At 53.1% G+C, this 23037-nt stretch overlaps 1 protein-coding gene across 2 annotated transcripts in view; it reads right to left on the bottom strand.

Annotated features, from left to right (window-relative positions):
- Window positions 1-265: 265 nt before the first annotated feature.
- The window catches only part of CFAP77 (cilia and flagella associated protein 77), a 152737-nt gene continuing 129965 nt past the window's right edge, over window positions 266-23037 (bottom strand). The window contains exon 6 of one of the 2 annotated variants that reach the window (XM_027556655.1): window positions 266-1079. In XM_027556655.1, the coding sequence (XP_027412456.1) occupies window positions 957-1079 (123 nt within the window). In that variant the 3' untranslated portion in view covers window positions 266-956. Of the gene's footprint in view, window positions 1080-15804; window positions 16980-23037 lie in introns of those variants that run through there. The other variant, XM_027556656.1, reaches the window with a different exon arrangement.

Below are 23037 nucleotides of genomic sequence, written 5' to 3'. Positions count from 1 at the left end.
AGTGGAGACACCTGGCCCGGGGCAGGGGGCCGGGGAGTCGCAGTTGGATAAATGAGCATGGGATTCTGGGGAGAGATCCAAGTTGAAGGTCAATGCTGGGAACCCTCAGACTAGTCAGGGGATTTTAAAACTTAAGAGTTTGCCTGACTTTTTATAGGTGCTGGTTGAGATGTTGTGGAGAAAGTCATGGCCCTTGGAGAGTCTGAGGCTGATTCTCACACTGGTTTACCGGTTTTCAAATAAAGGCACAAAAGGAGGATGACAAATAGCTCTTTTAATTTAAAGTAGATCGGTATCTAATTTGTGGGGAGAAAGCAGAGGACCTGCAGAGAGTTGGAGGTACGAAGGGCCCCAGTCTGGGTGCTTTCATCCCTGGAGGGCATTGTCTTTCAGGAGGTGGGAGGGGTGACCTTCCAAGGTCAGTGTTGGTGGAGGCAGCTTAGCCCTGAAGAGGTGAGGGCCCGCTCCAAGTACGGAGTGTGGGCTCTTCCTGCCGTCAGGGGCCCCAGAGAGATAGTACTGCCATGGAGAGATATCAGGCATCCCCGAAAAGAGAAATGAAATCTCATGTTTGGAATACTAAATGAGGGTTTTCAAAGCATGACACTGTCACACTCTCTACAGCAAATACCTGGGTTGTTTTTAATACTTGAGGACAGAGCCTTAGTCTGGAGCCTATAAAATCTGCCATGAAACTTGAGTTTCTCTTATCAGCTTGGGGCTTGAGAAGCGAGGTAGAGTCCTGCTGGAGGGGAGTCCCTAAGTGAGGGATTGCTGGGGCTAAGGGGAGCGAGAGTGGCTAACTCTAAAGGGGGCTCTTAGCAAAAATAAGTCATCTAAGACCCGAGTCTGAGGTCCTGGCCGAGGCAGAACCTGGAGCAATGGGGGAGTGTCTTGTGTGATTTGGGCAAAGCAGGTGAGTCCTTCAGAGAATTTTCTACCGCGTCAGACAGGCTTTAGGGGTGGGTGTAGTTGCCCATCCTCAGGGTCCCCTGGCGCACGGCACACTCTTCCCGGTGGGCTTTGAAGGCTCTCTGGCGATCGGCCTCGGTGGGGAAGGTTGCGAGATGGGGGCCCACCTGTGGACAGAGGGAGAGCCAAGTCAGCGGGCTTGAGTGCTCCAGGGCTCCCCTGGGGACGCCCCATCCTTCCACCTTTGATAATGAAAGTCTCTGTCAGAGGGAACCAAGTGGAGGGAAAGTGCTGTCCTGGTGTTCCAGGGTGAAGGTGGGGGGACCCACCGTGGGACAGGGAGGGGCGTCAGAGCAGAGCTGACCGGTGCCCGCGTTTTTCCTTCTGTCTTGCTTGTTGCCAAGATAACGTGCACTTGATAAATATCAGCTGCCGGTGATGGGGGTCACCAGGCAGTGGGACCTCTCAGCCAGCATCATCCTTCAAAGCTGATTCTCCACCATTAAAACCCCAAACGAACCACTCTCTCCAAGGGGGGCCTCCAGGCACAGTTGGAGCCCTGTCTGTCACTGTAAGACCATCTGACCCCCACCCCCATCCCCGCGGCTGACAGTTGGGCCAGAACCAGAGCCAGACCCGAGGCGTGGGGGCCTCTGCTGTTAAATTGTTGTGCAGTCAGTATTTTGACCAGTCTTTCCCTCTCGAGAAGTGGTGATGAGTGGAGACCCTTCTGTCTCCTAGGTCTGCTGCAGCACCTCCAAATATATGAGAATCCCCCCCCAAATGGCATTTCTCTTCTACGGAGGCATGGGGTAGAAAGGGTTCATTCAGGCTTGCTTGTTTAGGCATGCATCCGTTCATTCATTCATTCATTCAGGCCACACGTGTTAAGCTCTGAGCACAGCTCTGTGCCAGGCACTGGGTCCCGCAGTGAATGAGGGGGACTCACTTTTCTTGGGCGGGGGGCAGGGGCGGGGGCGGGGAAAAGATGTGGGTGATGGCTACAGCTGTTTCATGAGAGTCCGTGGAGTGGTTGGGGGCTGTGAGGAGCACAAAGAGATGGACTTGACCCTCCCCAGAGTCAGGGCCTCTCTGGGGAACAAAGGGGGCTTATAGGAGGAACTGGGGGTTCCATGGTAAGGGGGCTGCATGTGTGCTGGCCTTGGGGCCCCCCACAGCTCAGGGTCACGAGGGGACGTGGTGGTCCAGACGACGGGGCCGCTGGAGCAGCTGAAGGCTCTGCTGTGTCTTCAGGATAAGGTGGGACCCACATGGCCAGCACAGCCACCGGTTCTCGTCAAGAGCCAGGCCAAGGGACCCCTCCCTGCAGGGGTTAGCTAAGACCACAGAGCTGAGAAAAAAGAGAAATGGAGAGCAGATGAAGAATTAAAAGGAAACAGAGGGAAGGCAGGCCTTCCCAGGTGGCTCTAGTGGTAAAGAACCCACCCGCCTATGCAGGAGACCTAAGAGACACCCGTTTTATCCCTGGGTCAGGAAGATCCCCTGGAGGAGGGCAGGGCAACCCACACCGGTATTCTTGCCGGAGAATCCCATGGACAGAGGAGTCTGGTAGAGTTGCAAAATGCTGGACACGACTGGAGCAACTTAGCGCTCACAGACAGAGGGGAGGTGGGAGGAACTTGCAGGGAACGTCTTTGTGCTCTGTGTCCCATACCCTGGTCCCCATCAGGACTCACCGTGGCCTGGGGACCCCCACCCCCGGGGGGAGGTCATGACTTTCACCAGAGCTCGACCTCCTTGCGGACCCCGTCAGCTCCCCCAGTCCAAGGTCTCGGTCACAGGTTAGGGTGGGACACCTCAGGTCCAGGGAGACAGTGAGTCAGGGTGCATGCAGAGCCCAGCGGGATCTAACTCCACTGTGTTCATTTTTACAGGTGAGGAAACTGAGGCCCAGAGCAGAGTTGGTCCAGGGCTGGCCCCAAAGGGAATCAGGGACAGAGAAGCTCTGCCTTAGCACTCCCCCCACCATGAACCGCTGGGTACTAGGTTCTGGATTCCTTCTAGAATATTCTGCCACGGCTGCCGCTCTGGCTGCGTCTGAAGGGCACTGCAAAAACTTATTAGAAACTGGTAAAAAAAAAAAAAATCAAATGGTGATGAGTAGATTGAGTAAGCTACTCCAGGACATAAATCTGCATCCCTCATTCTCTGGGGGCTGTGGGCCCTCTGGAGTCTCTGCAGAAAGCCATGACCCGCTCCTCTGGGAAAATATGTGCCCACAAGTCCTAAGGAACAAATAGTGCAGGAGATTCATGGACATGCTTCTCCAGTCCCTCTGTGGACACTCGTGGTGGCATTTCCGGGAGCCGTCCCAGCTCCAGCCTCAGGCCTCCCGTTTCTGGGCCGTGCATCAGGGTTGTTCCCCAGGCAGGGCCCAAGCCCAGGCCCAAAGCTCTGAGTCCCCCTGGGCGGGCCCATCCCACCGTCACCAAAGGCCACTCAGGCCCAGGCTCAAGGCTTGGTTATCCATCTCAAATACAGCAGTGTCTACATGACACACCACAATGCTGTTCTCAGCTTGGTCTCCTGATTCAGAAAACTTACCAAGTGGCCTCACGGAAGGTACTGAGAAGAGAGAAGGTCCAATACTTCGTGCAGGACGGAAGTAGCCGTAAACAAAAGGCCTTTTCCAGGGTCTATCCTGCGTCCCCTCTGGCATGGGACAGGGGCTTGTAGACAGTGACATGTGTCTCCTGACACCCGTGCTTCCCAGAAGGCAGCTAGAGACGCTCAGTAAGACCTCCTGGGCACCCCGGCCAATGGAGATGCCGAGCTGACCTCCATGGTCATCTGTGGCATCCAGAGTGGCAATAGTCCTGACCCGGGGGGCAGGCGCCAGCCATTCCTCACTGGGAAGCACAGCCCTGAAGTCCACGCATCCCTCTGGCTCTCGAAAGGACTGAATGGTGACCTCCCGGCCAAAGACACATCCACATTCTAACCCCAGGACCTGTGACTGTGACCATTATTTGTGAAAGGGGGCTTTCTAGATATAATTACAGATCTCGAGATGAGAATTATCCCAAGTATTTAGGTGGGCTCTGAATCTAATGACAGGCATCCTTGTAAGAGACAAAAGTCACAGGGAGAGGGGAAGGCCATGTGAAGACAGAGCCATAGACTGGAGTGATGAGGCCAGAACTCGGGAACGCCAGGAGCCACCAGTGACTGATGGGGCGCGCTGCTGATGGTGGGTGGTGCTGATGCTGGGTGGTGAGTGGTGCTGATGGTGAGTGGTGCTGATGGTGGGTGGTGAGTGGTGCTGATGGTGGGTGGTGCTGATGGTGGGTAGTAAGTGGTATTGATGGTGAGTGGTGCTGATGATGGGTGGTGCTGATGGTGGGTGGTGAGTGGTATTGATGGTGGGTGTTGTTGATGGTGGGTGGTGCTGATGGTGGGTGGTGAGTGGTGCTGATAGTGAGTGGTGCTGATGGTGAGTGGTGCTGACAGTGGGTGGTGCTGATGGTGGGTGGTGAGTGGTATTGATGGTGAGTGGTGCTGATGATGGGTGGTGCTGATGGTGGGTGGTGAGTGGTGCTGATGGTGGGTGGTGCTGATGGTGGGTGGTGCTGATGCTGGGTGGTGAGTGGTGCTGATGGTGGGTGGTACTGATGGTGGGTGGTGAGTGGTGCTGATGCTGAGTGGTGCTGATGGTGGGTGGTGCTGATGCTGGGTGGTGAGTGGTGCTGATGCTGAGTGGTGCTGATGGTGGGTGGTGCTGATGCTGGGTGGTGCTGATGGTGGGTGGTGAGTGGTGCTGATGCTGAGTGGTGCTGATGGTGGGTGGTGCTGATGGTGGGTAGTAAGTGGTATTGATGGTGAGTGGTGCTGATGGTGGGTGGTGCTGATGGTGGGTAGTAAGTGGTATTGATGGTGGGTGGTGTTGATGGTGGGTGGTGCTGATGGTGGGTGGTGAGTGGTGCTGATGGTGAGTGGTGCTGATGGTGAGTGGTGCTGACAGTGGGTGGTGCTGATGGTGGGTGGTGAGTGGTATTGATGGTGGGTGGTGCTGATGGTAGGTGGTGCTGATGGTGGGTGGTGAGTGGTATTGAAGGTGGGTGGTGCTGATGGTGGGTGGTACTGATGGCGGTTGGTGAGTGGTACTGATGGTGGGTGGTGCTGATGGTGGGTGGTGCTGATGGTGGGTGGTGCTGATGGTGGGTGGTACTGATGATGGGTGGTGAGTGGTACTGATGGTGGGTGGTGCTGATGGTGGGTGGTGCTGATGGTGGGTGGTGCTGATGGTGGGTGATGTGATTGTGTGCAATGCTAGTGGCAGGGGGCTTGGAACACTAGTCTCCTGAGTAGATGGCAGGAGGATCTAGGTCCTAGGTGCTGCTCAGCTTAGAGGTAATCAGGTTAACATCAGCACACAAACAAAAGAGAAGCCCAGGGGAAGTTTTCTTTTTCCTTCCTTGGAAACTTTGTCAAGGAAGAAATATTCATTCATCCATCCATCAAAAAGTATTTATTAAGTACCTAAGTGCCAAGGACAGTGAAGTGCCACACCCTTTGTGCTTTGGTGTTCCTGTTTCCATGTCCCCCTGGTTTTCTACAGGGGTGTTTGGGGCACAAGAGGTTCGCCCCAGTGACTGACAACACACTCCGACACCTACTGTGTTCTCAGCAGCACCGGGCTGACATGTGGGAGGCAGGCATTTAGTATGTGGTCCCTGCTGTTGAAGGATTCCCATTCCTGCTGGACTTTCTGGGAGTTAAGTCACTCATGGGATGGATGACTTCAGTCTTGCATGGGAGGGACCCAGGGGAGCACAGGTGAGTGTCCAGCCCCAGAGCCCTGTAAGGTGGGGTCTGTACCTGCCCTGTTCCCCAACGACCCCCAGTGCCTGGTATGGGGCCTGGCATTCAGGATGTGTTGAAACAAAGTTGAAAATACCGAACAGATGAGTGGATGAGTGAAGGAAGGAAGGGGGCGTAATTCACCAGGCTTCAGGTGCTCAGGGAGGGCTTCTCAGGCCAGGTGGGACTTGACTATGGCCTGGGAGGATTGGGATGAGAGGGTTGGCAGGGGAATACAGCACAGGAAATGGTGTCAGCAGAGGGAGAAGGTGAAAAATCAAAGGAGATGCTTAGTGGCTGGGGCTGGGGGACTCTCCAGAGGGCTCACTCAAGCAGAAGCTGACTCCCCGGCCCTCATGGGACTGTTCTTTAGAAAGAGAAGTGAAAGGCACTCAGTTGTATCCAACACTTTGTGAGCCCATGGACTGTAGCCCACCAGGCTTCTCTGTCCATGGAATTCTCCAGGCAAGAATGCTGGAGTGGGTTGCCATTCCCCTTTTCAGGGGATCTCCCCGACCCAGGGATTGAAAGCCGGGTCTCCTGCATTGCAGGCAGATTCTTTACTGTCTGAACCACCAGGGGAGTCCACGAGACAGAAAGAGAAGAGAAGGGGCCTATTCTGTACCCATGAAGTCCCCAGCTCCCGAAGCAGAATATGGAAGTTCACGGAGAGGGGTGTTTCGGCTTTCAGAACACCAAGAAGCAAGTGCCCCTTTGCAGAATGTGCCCTGGAGACCAGCGACTGGGACCTTGGGCCCGTGGCTGTTTTGGTAACAGACTTGCTGTTTGCCAGGCGCAGTGCACTTATTTAACACAAGCCTCAGAGCATGCACTGTTGTCTCCATCTTAGAGATGGGGAGCCAGGGGCCCCAGAAGGTTAGGTCACTCGCCCCAGGTCTCACAGAACCCCAGCACCGTGGGGTCCTCCCGGCCCCAGATCCTCACTGAGAAACTCCACTCTCTTAACAAATGCCCAGGAAATGAGTCAAGGGAAAGGCCCTGCTGGAAACCAGGCAGCTCCCATCCCGCCCGCCTGCACACTCTCTCCTCCCAAAATAGCAGCTCCGCCAGAGATGAGGGTCCTAACCACAAGTCAGGCCTCAAGCGCGTGTGGTCACGACCCCGTAGACCCCCAGAGTCAAAGGATGAAGAGCTGTGGAGCAAAGAATTCCTTCCGAGATGCTTCTAAATTAAGCCATCTGCAGTCTGTCTCTGCCTGGAGCTAAGAAACTGTAACGGCTTTGGCAGGAGACAGCTCTGCTGAATGGAGCTGAGTCACTCTCAGGTCAATGCAGGTAAATAAGAGGCAAGCGCCACTGGCCTGCCAGCAGCCCTGGGAGCAGGATGGGCAGGTTGGCGAAGGCGCTGGTCCTGTTTGAATGGGGAGCATCTCAATACATTGCTCAAATAAGGACCAGGTGCCTGCACTACACAGGACATCCTGCGGACGTGCTGGTGAATAAGGCCAGCCCACACGGACCCTGCGAGATGGCACAAGAGGCGGCCGCTGAACGCACTGTACATGGCATCATTTAATGGCAATTAGTAGCACTGTGGACTGGGGAATTCTAAGTCCATCTGGCGGCAGGAAGGTCTTTCTAGAGAGGATGAGGGAGCTATCCAGAAGAGGAAGGCAAAGATGTTCTAGATGAGAGGGACCAGCCCAAACCCTGAGCAAATGTGGCCAAACGGGAGAGAATGAAAGCCAGTGAGTGTGGCTGGGGGACACAGAGACAAGGCCGGGGAGGTGAGCAATTATCACCATCAAGCCTTAAAAAAAGATTTGTTAGGGACCACAATCCCCTGCCTGGATGATACCCTTTGCCTCTCTGTAACCAGATTGGAATAAAAGATTCCCAGAAACCTAGGGTTGAAAGAGACCTCAGAGATCAGTATCTCCAACTCTCCCATTATACAGATGGAAAAGCCAAGGCACAGAGGTGGGAAGTGATTCTCTCAGGGTCTCCATGGTCCTGGGCAGAGCTGACACCAGGAGCCACTCCATCACCATTTCCTGAGGTCCCTGCCCCTGTCATATGGTCCCCACTCTGCCCCAGGGGATCTGGATTCCTGGATCCCATTTCCCAATTCATTTGAAAGCCTCTGTGCTTTTCCGGTCTACTTGCAATGAATCAACTTTTCATCCGATTGATATCTTTAATTGTGCCTTTGACGTTCATTAATTTTGCTCTTGACGTTGTGGTTTCCTTCTTTGAAGTCTCTCTGTTGTTCTGTTTCCAGCGTCTAGAGTTGTCTGCTTAGCTGTAATTGCCTTTTAATCTTTCTTTTTTCCCCTAATATCAACATTTATAAAACATAGCATTGGCAACTATGTTTCCCTCTAAATTTTCTTTTATCTCATCTCACAAGTTTTGAGAATATTTATTTTTGTTTGATTCTCTTTTCATCTAATCTCCATCAAATCTCATTCGGATTTCTTCTTTCGTCCTGAAGTTATTTATAAATAGGGTTTTACATTTCCAGGCACGTTCATTAGTTACGTCTGTGACTGATTTTCTAATTTATTTTCTTTGGTGCCAAAGTGATCTGTGTGAATCAGACCCTTTGGTGTTTGTTGAGTTCTTATGCTTGTGTGTGGAGAAGGCAATGGCACCCCACTCCAGTACTCTTGCTTGGAAAATCCCATGGACGGAGGAGCCTGTTACGCTGCAATCCATGGGGTCGCTAAGAGTTGGACACGACTGAGCGACTTCACTTTCACCTTTCACTTTCTTGCATTGGAGAAGGAAATGGCAACCCACTCCAGAGTTCTTGCCTGGAGAGTCCCAGGGATGGGGGAGCCTGGTGGGCTGCCGTCTGTGGGGTCGCACAGAGTCGGACACAACTGAAGCGGCTTAGCAGCAGCAGCAGCACCAGCAGTGACTTGCCTGGTGGTGCAGTGGCTAGGACTCCATGCTCCCAGTGAAGGGGGCCCAGGTTCTATCCCTGATCGGGGAACTAGATCTCACAGGCTGCAAGTAAGATGCAAGAAAGGAACATAAGTAGGATGCCATTTATTTGACAATTTCTAAACCTACACAATGATCCCCTGTGTTATTCAAGCCTCTGCATGAATCTAGTCAAATGGAAAGAAATTGGAGGAAAGAATATGCCCAGAAGTCCTGCCTGGCCTCCCCTCTGGGAGGGAGAGGGGAGGACAGGGAAGCAGAGAGAGCTTCGGTTTTATCTGTTCCCTTATTTGTCTTTTTAAGATGAAAACATGAGGGATGATTTTCAAGCTGCGTTTTGGAGAAGCAGCTTGGGGCCAGAAGTCTCTCCCTCCACACACCCACAATTTAGAGACTTATTTGCTGGTGATTTGTGTTGGATTCCATGGGAATCCTGAGTCCCGTCTCCAGGGTCATTACCAGTGGTGTGTGACTTTGGCTTGAGCCCCTGGTGGGAGGGGCTAATTCTTGGGAACGATCTAGAGATTTTGATCACCACTGTCGAGTTCACAAATGGAGCAGCTTTCCCACAGTCCCCCCCACCCTGACACATCCTCCTAAAAGGGGCAGGGGGGCCAGGCTGCTTTCCCAAACCCTCTCATGAGCCACACAACGATTCCCCAACTGGACACTAAAATCTCCAATGCCCAGTCTGGGGGCCAAGAAGTCCGGGTAGAATCTGAGAAGAAATAGCCGAGTTAACAACAACAGAAAAATCTCCCCAAGAACTAAAAAAAAAAAAAAAAAATGACAGCTATAGAGATTTTAGTTTAGGTTTTTTTTTTAAGTGACAGCCGCTCAGGTGACTGGGAGAGAGATTTCGCTTTAAAAGATTGAGAGGCTGTCTCCTCTAATGAGAGGTACTTGAAAATTATGGATCAGTCCCAGGTCAGTAATTTCTGTCAAGCTCGGGCAGCTGGAGGTCAGAGGCCCCGTAGAACACAAATCCATGTAGGATGTCGCTGGTGGAAGCGGTGGGTCCTGGACTCTGATGGAGCAGGTCTGCAGTGTAAGTAATTAACAAGGGCGGCAGTCTCTCTTGAGACATCTGGTCCCCTAAATTGTTATTCTACTACAGCTCTAATTTCTCTGCGGTCCAAAAATAGATGGAGCAAGGACACAGGGCCTGACCCGCTCTGCTGACACATGCTGTGTTTTCAGAGAACAGCCAAACCTGGGCTTAGAAAACAAACTTCCTGCCTGCCTGCCTGCAAGATCTAACGTGGGACCGCGGGGGACCATGTCAGGTGAAGGGGGAGGGGGCAAGGAGTCGGGACAGGGCATCTTCACTGGAAACAGAGGAGACTGATTCTCAGGATGAGACACTGGCTCAAGGAGCCCCAGCTTCTACGTGGCACAGCTGGGCCTGGGAACCAGGTTTCTGCTCCACAGACTGTGAAGTTCCTGAGACTCGGTGGGGCAGAAGAAAAGACAGTCCTGCATTTGTCTTTGAGCAGGAGAATCGATTTGCTACTTCCAGAAGCCAAACAAAATCTCTAGATCATTCCCGAGGATTAGCTGAGGCTAGTCGGCAGCAGTTGAGATCAAAATTGAACAGTGAATCTGTTTGCCAGAGGCTGGTAGATAAATCATAGGGCAATCCCAAGGCAGGGTGTTTGAATTTTCCAAAAAACTCTGGGTTGGTGCCTATCTCTGCTCCTTCAGTGTCTAAGTTTAATAGGCTCCAGATAAGTGAAGCTCCAATACTTATAGCCACCTGATCTGAAGAGTTGACTCATTGGGAAAGACCCTGATGGTGGGAAAGATTGAAGGCAAAAAGAAAAGGGGGTGGCAGAGGATGAGATGGTTAGATAGCATCACCAACTCACTGGACGTGAATTTGAGCAAATTCCAGGAGAAGATCCCCTGGAGGAGGGCATGGCAACCCACTCCAGTATTCTTTCTTGGAGAATCCCATGGACAGAGGGGCCTGGCGGGCTACAGTCCAGGGTCACAAAGAGTCAGACACGACTGAGCAACTGAACGACAACAACAATGAAAGTGAGAGGCACAGTATCTCACTGGGGAGGCTGAGGACACCCTGGACCCTCCCTCATCTGAGGCCATTTCTTGGGGCCCCATTATCACCCTGCTCGGGGCTCCAAAGACAGAATCTGGGCGATGAGCACTCATCTGACTCCAGTGGGCTGCTTTTCCCCAATTTTTAAAATAGCTTTATTGAGATATAAGGGCTTCCCTGGTGGCTCAGCAGTAAAGAATCCACCTGCAATACAGGAGATGCAGACACAGCTTCGATCCCTGGATTGGGAAGATCCCCTGGAGAAGGAATGGTAACCCACTCCAGTATTCTTGCCTGGGAAATCCCATGGACAGAGGACCGGGTGGGCTACAGTCCATAACTTAGTGACTAAACAACAATAACAATTGAGATATAATTCATACACCATAAAATTCACCCCAAGTATATAAATCTTTGCTGTTCACCTGAAACTAACATGAGCTTGTAAATCAGCTATACTCAAATATAAAATAAAAATTAAATTTAAAAAATTTTAAAGAAAAAAATAAAGTTTTCTCCCAAAGAAGTGTATACATCAATGATTTTTAATATATTCATAGGGCTATGCAACCACCAGCACAATGTAAGTTTAGAATATTTTCATAATTCCAGAAAGAAACCTTGGACCCCTAGGAATTGCACCACGTTTCCCTCCCTCCAGCCCCTGCAACAACAAATCTACTCTTTGTCTCTAGACATTTGCCCATTCTGGATATTCCCTGATGATCAAGTCATACAGTACATGGTCTTTGGTGATCAGCTTCTTTCATTCAGCTAACATCCTCAAGTTTCCCCTATGCGGTAGCGTGGCAGTTTATTCAAATGGCCCCTCTAAGGCAGGAATGGCAAGTAGGCAGCACTCCCCATCATGATGTGGCCACATTTGGTCATAAAATATTCTCAGGCTAAATAGAGGCTCCTGAAAAAGTGTGCTGTGATTGATTAGCAAGGTCTGCCATGGGCACCGGAGGGAGAGTGTGCCATGGATTTGCTCTAAGAGATCAAAACAGGGTCTCCCATGGTAACAAGGAGGGGGCACAAAGACTCAGAACCCCTGGAGAAGACATCCATGTGTCCACCTGCCCTGAACTGTCTCTCTCCTTTTCGGGGCAACCTTGGGGCACCCTCACCCGGGATGGCCAGTGGGTAGGTTAGCAGGAGGGGAGAACACAGAGAACGAAAGAGAGGAGACGGAGGGACCAGCAGGAGGCTGGTGAAAGAGCCAGCATGGACTCCCCAGAGTCTTGTTATTTATAAAATGGGCCCCCCGACCCGCCTTGGGCGTAGGCGCAGGAGACAAATAAGGACTAACACATGCTCCATAGTCATCCCACAGGGGACATCCCACAGGGGACAGTGATGCATGCCACTTAGAGAAATTGCTTCTGCTTTTCAAAACCATTAAACCTTCATTTCGGATGCAGAGGCCAGAATCGTGCTGGTCGTGGCTTTCCATGGAGCCTGTAAGTAGCGTAAGTTCCCGGTGATAAAGCTTGAGTGTGGTTCTGAACTGTGCTCAGCCCCACATCCGCCCCAGCCGGTCCTTTTGTCCGGCACGTCCACCACGGGCTGGGCCAGCTCCCACGGGCTCTGGGAGTCCGCCTGCCTCGGGGTGCCTCTGCAGAAGCTCCATGTGGGAGGCCTGGAAGCCACCGAACCGTCCGGTCACGTTGGCTCTGCTTCCTACCTTCTCTTTGAAAGTCCCCAGGAGAAGGGTGTCAGGCCGGGAGCTGGTGTGTGGGGACCAAATGCAACTCGGGCAGAGAAAGCCCCTTTTCCCCGTCTCCACCGGAGCCCCCTACACACACACACACACACACACGCACGCACATGCACGCACACCCCAGGATGCAAATGATAACCGCAGAGCCATCACTTGTGAAGCTTGACAGAAAATAATGAGAAACACTAAATCTTTTATAAGGTCAACACTCGCCTTAGCCGAGCAGCTGTCAAACAAGAAAAGAATTTAGCGCCGGAGCCACGAAACTTCCATCGGCTCATTAAGCCCAACAGGGCCCGGGCCTGGCGTGGCGGAGAAGACGCGGGGCCTTTCCGTTTTGTGTCAGTAATTTGCGGCGGAGGAGGAAGAAGAAACAGCCCGCGCCAAAGGGGCCTGGGGGGCGGCTGGGGAATCGTTAGGACGCCGGGAGCGGCCCCGGCTCCTAATTGGAAGCATTGGGCATTATCAACGGAGGATTTGCCTCGGTTCCCTGACAGCTCGTGGGCCCAGAATGATCGCCCACTTGTCAGTGTAAAAGACCATTAAAAACAAACCATTTTGATTTAATTGGAGGCGGTGCACCGTGGGGCCAGGTGAGGCTGCTCGGTAGCCCGGCTCCCCCCAAGCTGCTGCCCCTCTCTCTCGGTGATGGGGCTGGGGGTGGAGGGGGTGGGGCTGGAGGCGAGCGTTTTCCAGACTTTTCTTCGCCTTTCAAAAACTGTCTGAGAAAGGACTGAATGGGAGACGGAAAGAGCTTCACGGTGGCGGCGAGGGCTGTTTTCAATGGGGTTGTCAGCAGGCACCGTGACAAGCAGAGCTGCCAGGAAGTGGGGGGGATCTCCCCTTGCCTTTTCAGAGCTCAGATGATGGGCGTCTGCTTGGTGCTCTTCTTCTGGAAGGTGGCCCAGAGGCGTCTGGCTGGAGGGGGGTCAGCCTGCCGGGGTGGAGGGCTATCCCAGCTGGACAGGTTCACCCGCCTACCCCACTTAGACCTGTCAGGACGTGGATGGTCACGGCGGGGTTCTAATCTGCAGTGGGCAGCGGAACTTCCTTTACTCTAATAGACTTCTTTTGTTTTAAACTCAAATGAAGGAGGGAGTTAGGGGAGGAGGCGATGTGCTGACGGAGAACCTTTGTGAACAGGGCAGGCCCCAGAGACCCGGGTGTTCACCCCATGGAGGCCGCGGCGGTGAGGATGCCTGGTTGAGAACTGCTCATCGTCTCAGAAAGAGGAGGCCGCTAGCTGCAGATACTGACCTAAACTCCCAATGGGTCCTCCCATCAGCAACGGGGGCCTCCAAGCACACGGAGCATCTATCCGCTCGTAGCTTTCTGAGTCAGAGGGTAGACTCCCCGACGCCCTGGACTGTGTTTTCCATGTGGATACTCGGTACTGTGCGTGCTGTGGTTACTTGATAAATATTAATTGGCGCCTGCCAGATCTCAGAGAGGGCTATATATTTGTGTATTAATCTCACCCCTCCTACCCCGGCCCCGCAAGCAGGGGTCTCATTTGCTGCCTACTGCTTCTCTGCCAAGACAACACGAGCAGACCACGCGGTGCTAGAGAGCATCTTCCCGAGGGCAAGGGGGGAGTCGCACCAGCCCACTTCTTCATAAACTTCTACTGTTCATTGTGATGAAGGATCAAGCTGGGAGGAGACACCAGATCCCTGGCGAGCATCGAATTCCAGAGCTTCCGATTTTGCTGCCGAGTTTAGGCAATGGGGATTCCTTAATTACTTTCTCTGGAAATTTACCTGACAGTGCTTTCCCAGGTAGCGGCAAGGTGGTTATCCAGGCGCACGGTTCCTCGGTTGACAGACTCTTTGATTTTGTGCTTGGTTGCAAATTAAGTCCTTTGCTGAGCTGTCCACGCAGTGCCCGTCAGCGCCTTATCGCTTATTCATATTGGCTGTTGAACAACTCCTGTGTTGCTGCCAGGGAAGCTGGGGACATACTCAGATGTGCGGTGTCCGTGGCTCACTGGGGTGGGGTACAGGCTTGGTGTTGACTTTCCTCTTTTCTCTTTTTAGAATAATAAGCAGGAAGATTCTTCCAGTATATTTTAAGGAGGAACAGACTCTGTGGTTGAGAGGACTGATCCTGTCAAGTCACAAACAGGAATATTAGAGTTAAGGGTCATCAACTGGACAGCAAGGACATTGATGCCATATTCCAGACGCTGTTCCTGGGAAATGTCAATGGACAGGGGACCTTACTTGAGTGCTAGGGGTGCCCTGTGGACGTTCAACAAATCCTGGCTGGATTATTGGATGGACAGAGGGATGGATGGATAAATGGATGGATGGATGGATGGATGGGCAGATGGATGGATGAATGGATGGTTGGACTGATGGATGGATAGATGGATGGTTGGACTGATGGATGGATTGTTGGACTGATGGATGGTTGGGTTAGGAGCCTGAGATAAGGCAACAGAGTCCTTAGAAATGCCTCTGAGATTCAAACATCCTTAAAGATCCTCTCCATCTCCTTCAGCTAAACCTATAAGGAGAAGGGGGTTTTATTTTCTTCAATATTTGTACCTGCAGTTTTGTTCAAAAATATGTAGAAAGGCAGTTCCAGTCGACAAATCCTCTGTGATGGTGGAGAGAAGGAGAGAAAGTAAGCTGTGTGGCAGACATCATGGCATTCAGGTGACCCATGGTCCCTGCAACACAGGGTCTCACCTTCCGACATTCGGAACTCTGCCTGGAGGAACAATCCAGAACCAGGACATCAGTGACAAAGCAGTATCTTACTCCAGGTATTTGCAGGGCTGTTACTTAGAAGGGGAAGCAGATGGCTCCGTGGGGTTCCAAAGGGAGAGACATGACCTGGAGGTGGAAGGAGGTACAAGCGGGCAGAGCTTTGAGTGAACTTGAAAAGGAAGCTGCTGTGGACTGAAGTGGGTCCCTCTAAAATGCGTGTGTGAAGCCCTGCCCCACAGGGTGATGGCATTGGGAGGTGGTTAAGTTTAGATGAGGTCATGAGGATGGGCCCCCCATGATGGGATTAGCGCCCTTTTAGGAAGAGATGCTGGAGTGCTTGGGTCACAGTGAGAAGGTGGCTGTCCATAAGCCAGGAAGAGAGGCTCATCAGATCCTGTCCATGCTGGCACCTTGATTTCCAACTTCCAGCCGCCAGAAATAAATATCCATTGCTTAAGCCACCCAGCCTACGGTATTTCTGTAGTAGTGTTCTGAGCAGATTAAGACAGACATCCAGTGACTTCCCTGGAGGTCTGGTGGTTAGGACTCATGCTTCCACTGCAGGGGGCACAGGTTTGATCTCTGGTCAGGGAACTAAGATCCTGCATACTGTGCAACATCACCAAAAAAAAAAAAAAAGACCGACATTCATAAACCTTACGGCTATTTAATAAACAACAGCCTGCCTCCAATGGGACGTTCCTTTTGAACCCCTGGCCTGCTTTATGTCAAATATATGAAAGGGCGCTGCCTGACTTGGTAAATATGCGCTTTGAACACATCTGTGTAGGAGGAGATGACACGGACCCAGGGAGCTGGGGAGCTACTTACTGAAAATGCAGGCTTGGCAGCTACCCCAGACCCACTGGACTGGGGGCCCTGGGCGGGGGGTGGACCTGGAATCTGCATTTTAAACCTCTCAGAGGACTCCAGGCACAGCCAAGTTTGAGAACTGTTCTTCTAGAAGAGCAGATGGCAAAGCCCTGTCCGACTCAGAGACGCGATTGCTCCGTGACCTTGCCCCAGCCAGGCCCCTGCCACATGCTGTCCATGCACAGTTGCATCTGATTCTGCTGTGATCCCCACTTTACAGATGCAGAGGCAGAGGTAGGCTGGGTTCTGGAGCACCAGCGTAGTTTCCACGCCCCTTGGGTTCAGCCCTGCTGCCGGGCTCCATCTCTGCCTTGCATCATTTGATACAACAAGCTTGAACCCCCGATCAATGGGCTCTTTCCTCTTTAGCCTTGGAGCCAAGCTGCAATTTAAAAAATGTTCAGGGGCTTTGTCAAGGTCTAAAGTCTATCAGGGCAGTGGGAAGTTTTGTTTATTGTGAGGGCTTCAATCAGCCAGAGCAGGGCCAGCCACGACCCTCTGGACACCTATAAATACCTGAGTTCCTGACTACCCTTTGCTTTCATTCCCAGGTCCTGCGTTTGGCCCTCACTGGTCCCTGACCTCAGTTGCAGGTCCTTAGTATTTATCAGCCCTTCCAGGGCTTGAGGCCTGGAGGTAGCGGGCCAGAGGGCTCAGCCACCACCTGCCACTTTTTAACAGTGGCCACTGAAGCCTCCAAGCTTTGGTTTCCTCATCTCTGAGATGGCATGACTTATCCCTGTCACGTAGGGTTGCTGTGAGCATTGACACAACACAAGACCGTCCTTCAGAGCACGCAGGGGAGCCCCTCGGCAGCTCTTGAAATGTGCAAGCTGTTGGTGAGGCTTTCCGCTGTCCTCCAGGAGCCCCATCTTCTTGGATGTCCTTCCCGCCATGCCTCCAGCCAGTGGACTTTGGTCAAACTATCCACGTTGTCTGCACCGTGGAGGCATCATCTCCCAGGATCCCTTTGAGCAGAGGAAAGGAAGAGGCCAGAGAAAACATCACCATTGTGTCACTTCCTCCCCGATGCATTGTGTTCTCTGATGTCCATGAACTTGGCATCTCCCAGGGTAACCAGGGAGGCTGTGTTTTTTGCTTGCGGCTCGTGGATACGAGGATACCAGCCTCTGCATTCATCCTGCCTGCCCTGTTGACAAACCTCAGTTTGAATGAACCCCGAATTATCTGAGTAGGTGATTTGATGTTGTTTATCTGCGAGACCCTCCTGCTGGCCACATGCCAGGCGGCTAGGACCCCCATCACGCCCACAGCCCTGGTGCCAAGTGACAGAAACTGACAAGTGGGGATGTGCAGAATCGAGGGATTCGTGGGAGATGGGGAAGGAGTCCTTCCAGAGGCGGCAGATGTTAACCTGAACGCCTTCTCAAACCCGGGGAGATTCTCTTTAGATCACGGAGGATGGATTCTCTTGGGGATGAGCTGGAAGAAGAAACCGGGGACCTGGAAAGTCTTATCAACTCCCAAAACTCAACATGAGATTCTAGCCATCTCCAGAGATTAGGCGTATATACCTGACGTCAAAACAGGCTGGTCTTAGTCTATTTTCCAGCTGATTTTCAACACGAAATGGCAACCATCTTACAGAAAAACCTGAAGGAACTTTTCAGCCAACCCAATATTTTGGCCACCCAGTGGGGGAGGGCGGAAGTGCCTCCTGGATTAAATTGCAAAGTCCTGGGTGCTGGAAAGATTACAGGGACAGCTGGGCTGGGGGGGGTTGGAATCCCCAGGTTGCAGGGCTGTTTCTGGTGCGCGTGCCAGCTCCTGCCTCCCCTACAACGCCTGCCACCTCCTTCCACGACCCGGGTGCGCCCAGACTTCAAGATTTCTCCAGCAGCGCCAGAAATGTTGCCTCTGTCTCCTCTAGCCCGCCCCCACCTCACCCAGCCTCCTCTTTCCCTCTTGTCCGCATTCTCAGAGCTTCGGCTCACCATGATTTGAGCAGCAGTGTCACCTCGTGAGCAGGTGCCTAAAAATTCTGCCTCTCTGAGGTGCCGGATTATGTAAAACCAATTAAGCCCCTGCCTTTATTCCTTTGGCGAGTCAGCCTTCCCGCATGCTGATCTGATTTGTGATGGAGCGGGGCGGGGGCTGGGGGGTGGAATCTGTATTTAGGGAAGACTTGTCAAGAGCATCAGGGCCTCTGAATCATTCTTCCCCTTGCCCCATCTCCCCGTGTGTGACATATTCCATCACTGCTCTCAGTGCCCTACACGGCACCCTGAGATGATTCTTCTTCCAACGCGACAGCGAGGCAGTGTTCTTAAAATACATCCCTGGTGTGGGGCCTCGGGGAGGGCCAGTCCACCTGGAGTCTGCTCTTTCTGGAGGAGTGACTTCGGGGCTGGAGATGCCCGTTCGGAGAATGGTCCATCTTTATTTGAACCTTGCAGGCTGTCTGCAAAGAGGGCGGCTGTGGGGTGGACGGGCTGAGAGGCCGCTCTGGGGCTTTAACAGAGAGTTAACCTTCCAGCCTGCTATGATTTGTAAGAGAGCTTAAAGGTGGGAAAGAAAATCCTTTTCTTAGATTCAGCAGCTTCCACTAATCAGCTGCATCTCTGGGTGTCACTGCTTGGCTGACTGCTGATTTTTTTTTTTTCCTTCCTCGCTGTCTCCTGTTCTATTAGGGAGTCAGGGGCCCAGGAGACCCGAGGCAGGGTTAGTCTTCCACAAAGAGAGGAGTCTGATCCCAGCGTTCAGAGCATAGGAGCTTGTAAATCAAACTGTTAGCTTAATAGCTTGGGCCATTATTCTAAAGCAGTGGGGCTGAAACCAAAAGCCAAATGAAAATATAGTCAATTTGTTCATACTTTAGTGACTGAATGACTATGTAATGTCGGTGGGGTATCGGGGCTGTAGAGGGCTTGGTGGGGGAGAGGCGGAGGGTTCAGGTTGAAGCAGAGACCCCGAGGTGCTTGGGCAAATCCCCCTCTAGAGTGGATCTTGGCAATTATAACACAGACTTAGCCATAGAGGTCCAGACTCCACAAGTCAGCCGCCTTCTTGGCTGGGGGAGAGTGCCGGCCTCTGACCTTCAGGCCTGATGGAAACTGCTTAGGGGAGACCGGGCTTCGCCGGCAACTCTGGGAGCGCTCCGAGAGCCATGAGGAGGAACAGGGCCGAAAGGGGCTTGAGCACAGGGACAGGCACCCCAGGGAAGGATGTAGAGTCCCCACCCTTTAAAAGCATTTTAAAAATTATTTTATTATTCCCATTGCTATTTTATTTATTTTCATTTGTTTGGCCTTGCCATGTGGCCTGTGGGATCTTAGTTCCTTGACCAGAGATCAAACCCGTGCCCCCTGCATTGGAAGCGAGGAGTCTTAACCACTAGCCCACCAGGGAAGTCCCTAAAAAAACATCAAAAAAAAACTAACTGGCTTTGTAAAAGTTACATGTACTCACTATAAAAATGGAAACTGCAGGAAAGAGAGTCTGAGAAAATCAAACAGCCTCCAACTCACCCCAGGAATTACCGCTGCTGCCACTCGGGGCCCCCCTCCCGGACATCTGTTCTGGAGCACCGACCCCACGTGACGGATGGGTGCCTCCATTCAGACAGGGTCACATAAGACAGGTTCTTTCCCCAATAATATGTAGGCCAAGCAATACTAAACTGGGGAAATGTGATTAAAATGCCAATAAGTACAGGCTAAAGTCAGTATTTTCAGTGGTGGACTTCCCTGGTGGTCCAGTGATAAGAATCCACCTGCCAATGCAGGGCACACGGGGTCCCATCCTTGACCCGGGAGGACCCCACACGTCACAGGGCAGCCGAGCCCAGGCACCGCGACTACTGAGCCCACGAGCGCTCTAGAGCCCGTGCTTGGAAACGAAAGGAGACGACAGAGCAAGAAGCCCACTCCCGGCAACTAGAGAGTCGCCCTCACCCTGGTCGCCGCAACTAGAGAAAGCCTGCACGACGGCCAAGACCCAGCACAGCCAAACATAAATAAAACGTGTTAAGGTGTTTTCAGTGGCTGCGTAATATCGTGACACTGTACATTGTAATATCCGCGTAACGTGTCCCAACATATAGCCATTGCTGGGCCTGGCACGTCTGCAGCCTCTCACCACCGCTGTCGGGACAGCCGTAAACATAGGGGGCACCCCACGCCTTTGTCTCTGGTGCTTTATCATTGGTAGTCTTTTCGTAAAAGGGGATAAAACTGTCTGTTTTTCTTGATTTAATACCAGGAGACCAGAGAATATATGGTTCAGATTGGGTCACTTTTGAGAGCAGAGGGGCACTTGTTAATAATTCTGCCTCCCAACGGGCCCCAGGGAGGGCTGTCCTGGGGAGCCAGACCCCCTCCCCGCCCAGGGACACCCAGGGAGGCTTCCACAAAAGGCCGGAGAACAGGCTGGGCCGACTGGAGCGTGCATGGGGTTGGAGCTTTTGTTACGGGGGGTCATCCCCACCCCCAGACTTGGGGCTGCCAACTCAGGTTGACATCCCCCCAGCATTTCAGGCTGAGAGAATTGGACGCCCAGGGCTGGAACTTCTCCAAATTTCCCCATCTAGCCGTCCACCTGCACAGTTACCTGTCTCCACCAGCCGTCTGTCCACTTTACTCTTTGCCTGTCGCCAGCAGCCCTGTGGAGGCATATTGTCAGCTCTGAGAACAGGGTCTGACACAAAGGCGCTCAGGGATGAGGTTTGTAAATGAATGAATGAGTGAACAAGTGAATGAGTGATCACCAGGACCATCCTCGTGGCAGCTGCCATTTATTGGCGGCTTGATAAGGGTCGGGTGCTCTGCTAAGCACTGTGCACATGTTCCCATCAAACCCTCCCAGCAGCTCTGCCGACAGGCACAGGCCCATTTTACAGAAGAGGAAACGGGACCTTGGACAGGTCAAGCCACGTGCCAGGTCGGGCATGGTGGGGTCACCAGCCGGCGCAGGTCTGGCCGACCCTGGAGTCGCGCACACACAAACATACCGCACTGCCCCTGTCTCCCACTCTGCTGGCCCCCAGTGCACCTCGTGGAGGGCAGAGACAGCCCGGCCAGCAGGAACAGAAGGTGCAGGCTCCAAGCCCAGCAGCCCCCCCAGTCAGGGACGAGGCGATGAATTCATGTCCCTTCCTGAGAATGAGGGCCTGTCCCAGTTCACCCCAGTTTGGGGTCTGCAGCCTCCACGAGCCCTGTGCTTCCCACCATGTGGCTGCTTGGTCCTGGAAGCTGGGGTTGGAAGAGACCCTTAAGAACCAGTGCCCCACCACCCCATTTTCAGGTGGGGAAACTGAGGCCCGGGGAGGGCCAGTCACTGGTCCAGGCCCGGGGGCTGGCTGGCGGCTCGTTGTGAGCATCCTGGCAGAGAGGCCACTCGCCAGCTGTCGGCCGACCCTCCCTCTGGGCACTGGCCGTCGCGTGGCAACTGCTGGCTGCACAGCCCAGGAGGTAGCGCTGGAAACCGTGTGTCCGGAAAGGGAGCCCCACCGAGGGGTGCTTCTGCTCTGCTCCCTCCGTGGTCCCTCCGGGCTCAGACGGGAGGGGCCCCGAGTGGCACCCGGTGGGGACGGGTGGGTAGAAAGCCAGCTCACTCCGCACTGACCCGGCCCGGGAGCGCCCGCGCCCTGCCTGCTGCTTTTCCGTGTGAAAGGTGTTTAATTATTTCTGACAGAGTTCAGCGTCGACATCTGTTCGCGAGCGGGGAGAGTCCATTTAGGTTATCCATCACCGTGACAGATTCCACTTTTTTGGAAGCGCATTTTCCTTTCATAATGGGGCCGGGTGGGGAAGGGGGCAGGCGGATCAGCACAGACACGAGGCACAAAGACTCTCCTGGGGCCCCGACAACATCCAGAGCCCCCTCCCTGCCCCAAGGGAGGAGCGGCTCTAGCCACGACTGGCCCTTGTGGGTCCAGACCCCGCCGGTGGCTGCCGGGCTGGTGGGCACTGGGACATTTAAGTTGGGAAGGGGGTCTCACAGGGTCTGTGAAAGGCTATTCAATTCTTCTGTCCTCCTGGGCATTACTGGCCATTCATTCGTTCATCCAATCCTTCATTCATTCTTCCCACAAACACTTACTGGTCACCTGTTGGGTGTCAGGGCTTTCTTGGTGGCTCCAATGGTAAAGAATCCACCTGCCAATGCAGGAGATGTAGGAGACCCAGGTTCAACTTCTGGGTGGGGAAGATCCCCTGGAGGAGGAAGTGGCAACCCAGTCCAGTGTTCTTGCCTGGGAAATCCCATGGACAGAGGAGCTTGGTGGACTACAGTCCATGAGGTCACAAAAGAGTCAGACACAACTGAGCGGCTAACGTTGAAAATGTTTATCACTGCTGGGTGTCAGGCCCCATGCTGCACTCCTGAGACACTGTGGGGACACAACAGACATGCCCTTGTGGGCTCACACTTTACTGGGGAAGATGGACATTGAACAACGAGTGGCCCAGTTAATGAATGAACTGCAGTGCAGCTAAGTGCCTCAAAGGGGCAGAAAAGAGCCCACTGGTATCAAAGAGGGGACCTGCCAGGGTGGGACTGGAAAGTGAAGGACAGTGTCCTCAGGAGGCATCACTGCCCAGCCACCAGAGAAGAGGCCCTGGACCAGGTAGGAACCCCTTTCTCTCAGGGCAAGTTCCTTCCCCTCTCTGAGCCTCAGTCTCCTCATCTGTAGAATGGACATTTTCATCTATGAGATAATGCATGTCTGGCACTTGGGACACAGTAGGAGCTCAGGAAGTACTTTTCACCAGTGGTATTTCCCAGTAGGGAGGGGGCTGAGTGTCTCGGCAGTGGCAGCAGCACCCTGGGGCTCTTGGCTCCTCTGTGGGGCTGTCCTGGCTGGTGCCCAAGGACCAGCCCTGCTAAGATTCCTGTGGCTGAACTTCCATGGCCCATGAGCCTCCCCGGTGAAGAAGAGAAAACATCCGGTAAGCTCAGGCGCTTGCATTTTATTCTACTTCTTGTTATTTCAATGGCACAGTGGGTGGTGCCTTTGACCTGGGCCTGGCGGTTAGAGGGACCTGGGTTCCAGGTCCAGCCACTTGA

Source organism: Bos indicus x Bos taurus, chromosome 11 (assembly GCF_003369695.1).
Source record: "Bos indicus x Bos taurus breed Angus x Brahman F1 hybrid chromosome 11, Bos_hybrid_MaternalHap_v2.0, whole genome shotgun sequence".
Taxonomy (NCBI): domain Eukaryota; kingdom Metazoa; phylum Chordata; class Mammalia; order Artiodactyla; family Bovidae; genus Bos; species Bos indicus x Bos taurus.
Note: the sequence above shows the minus strand (reverse complement) of the source record. Positions and strands in the feature narration are given on the sequence as shown.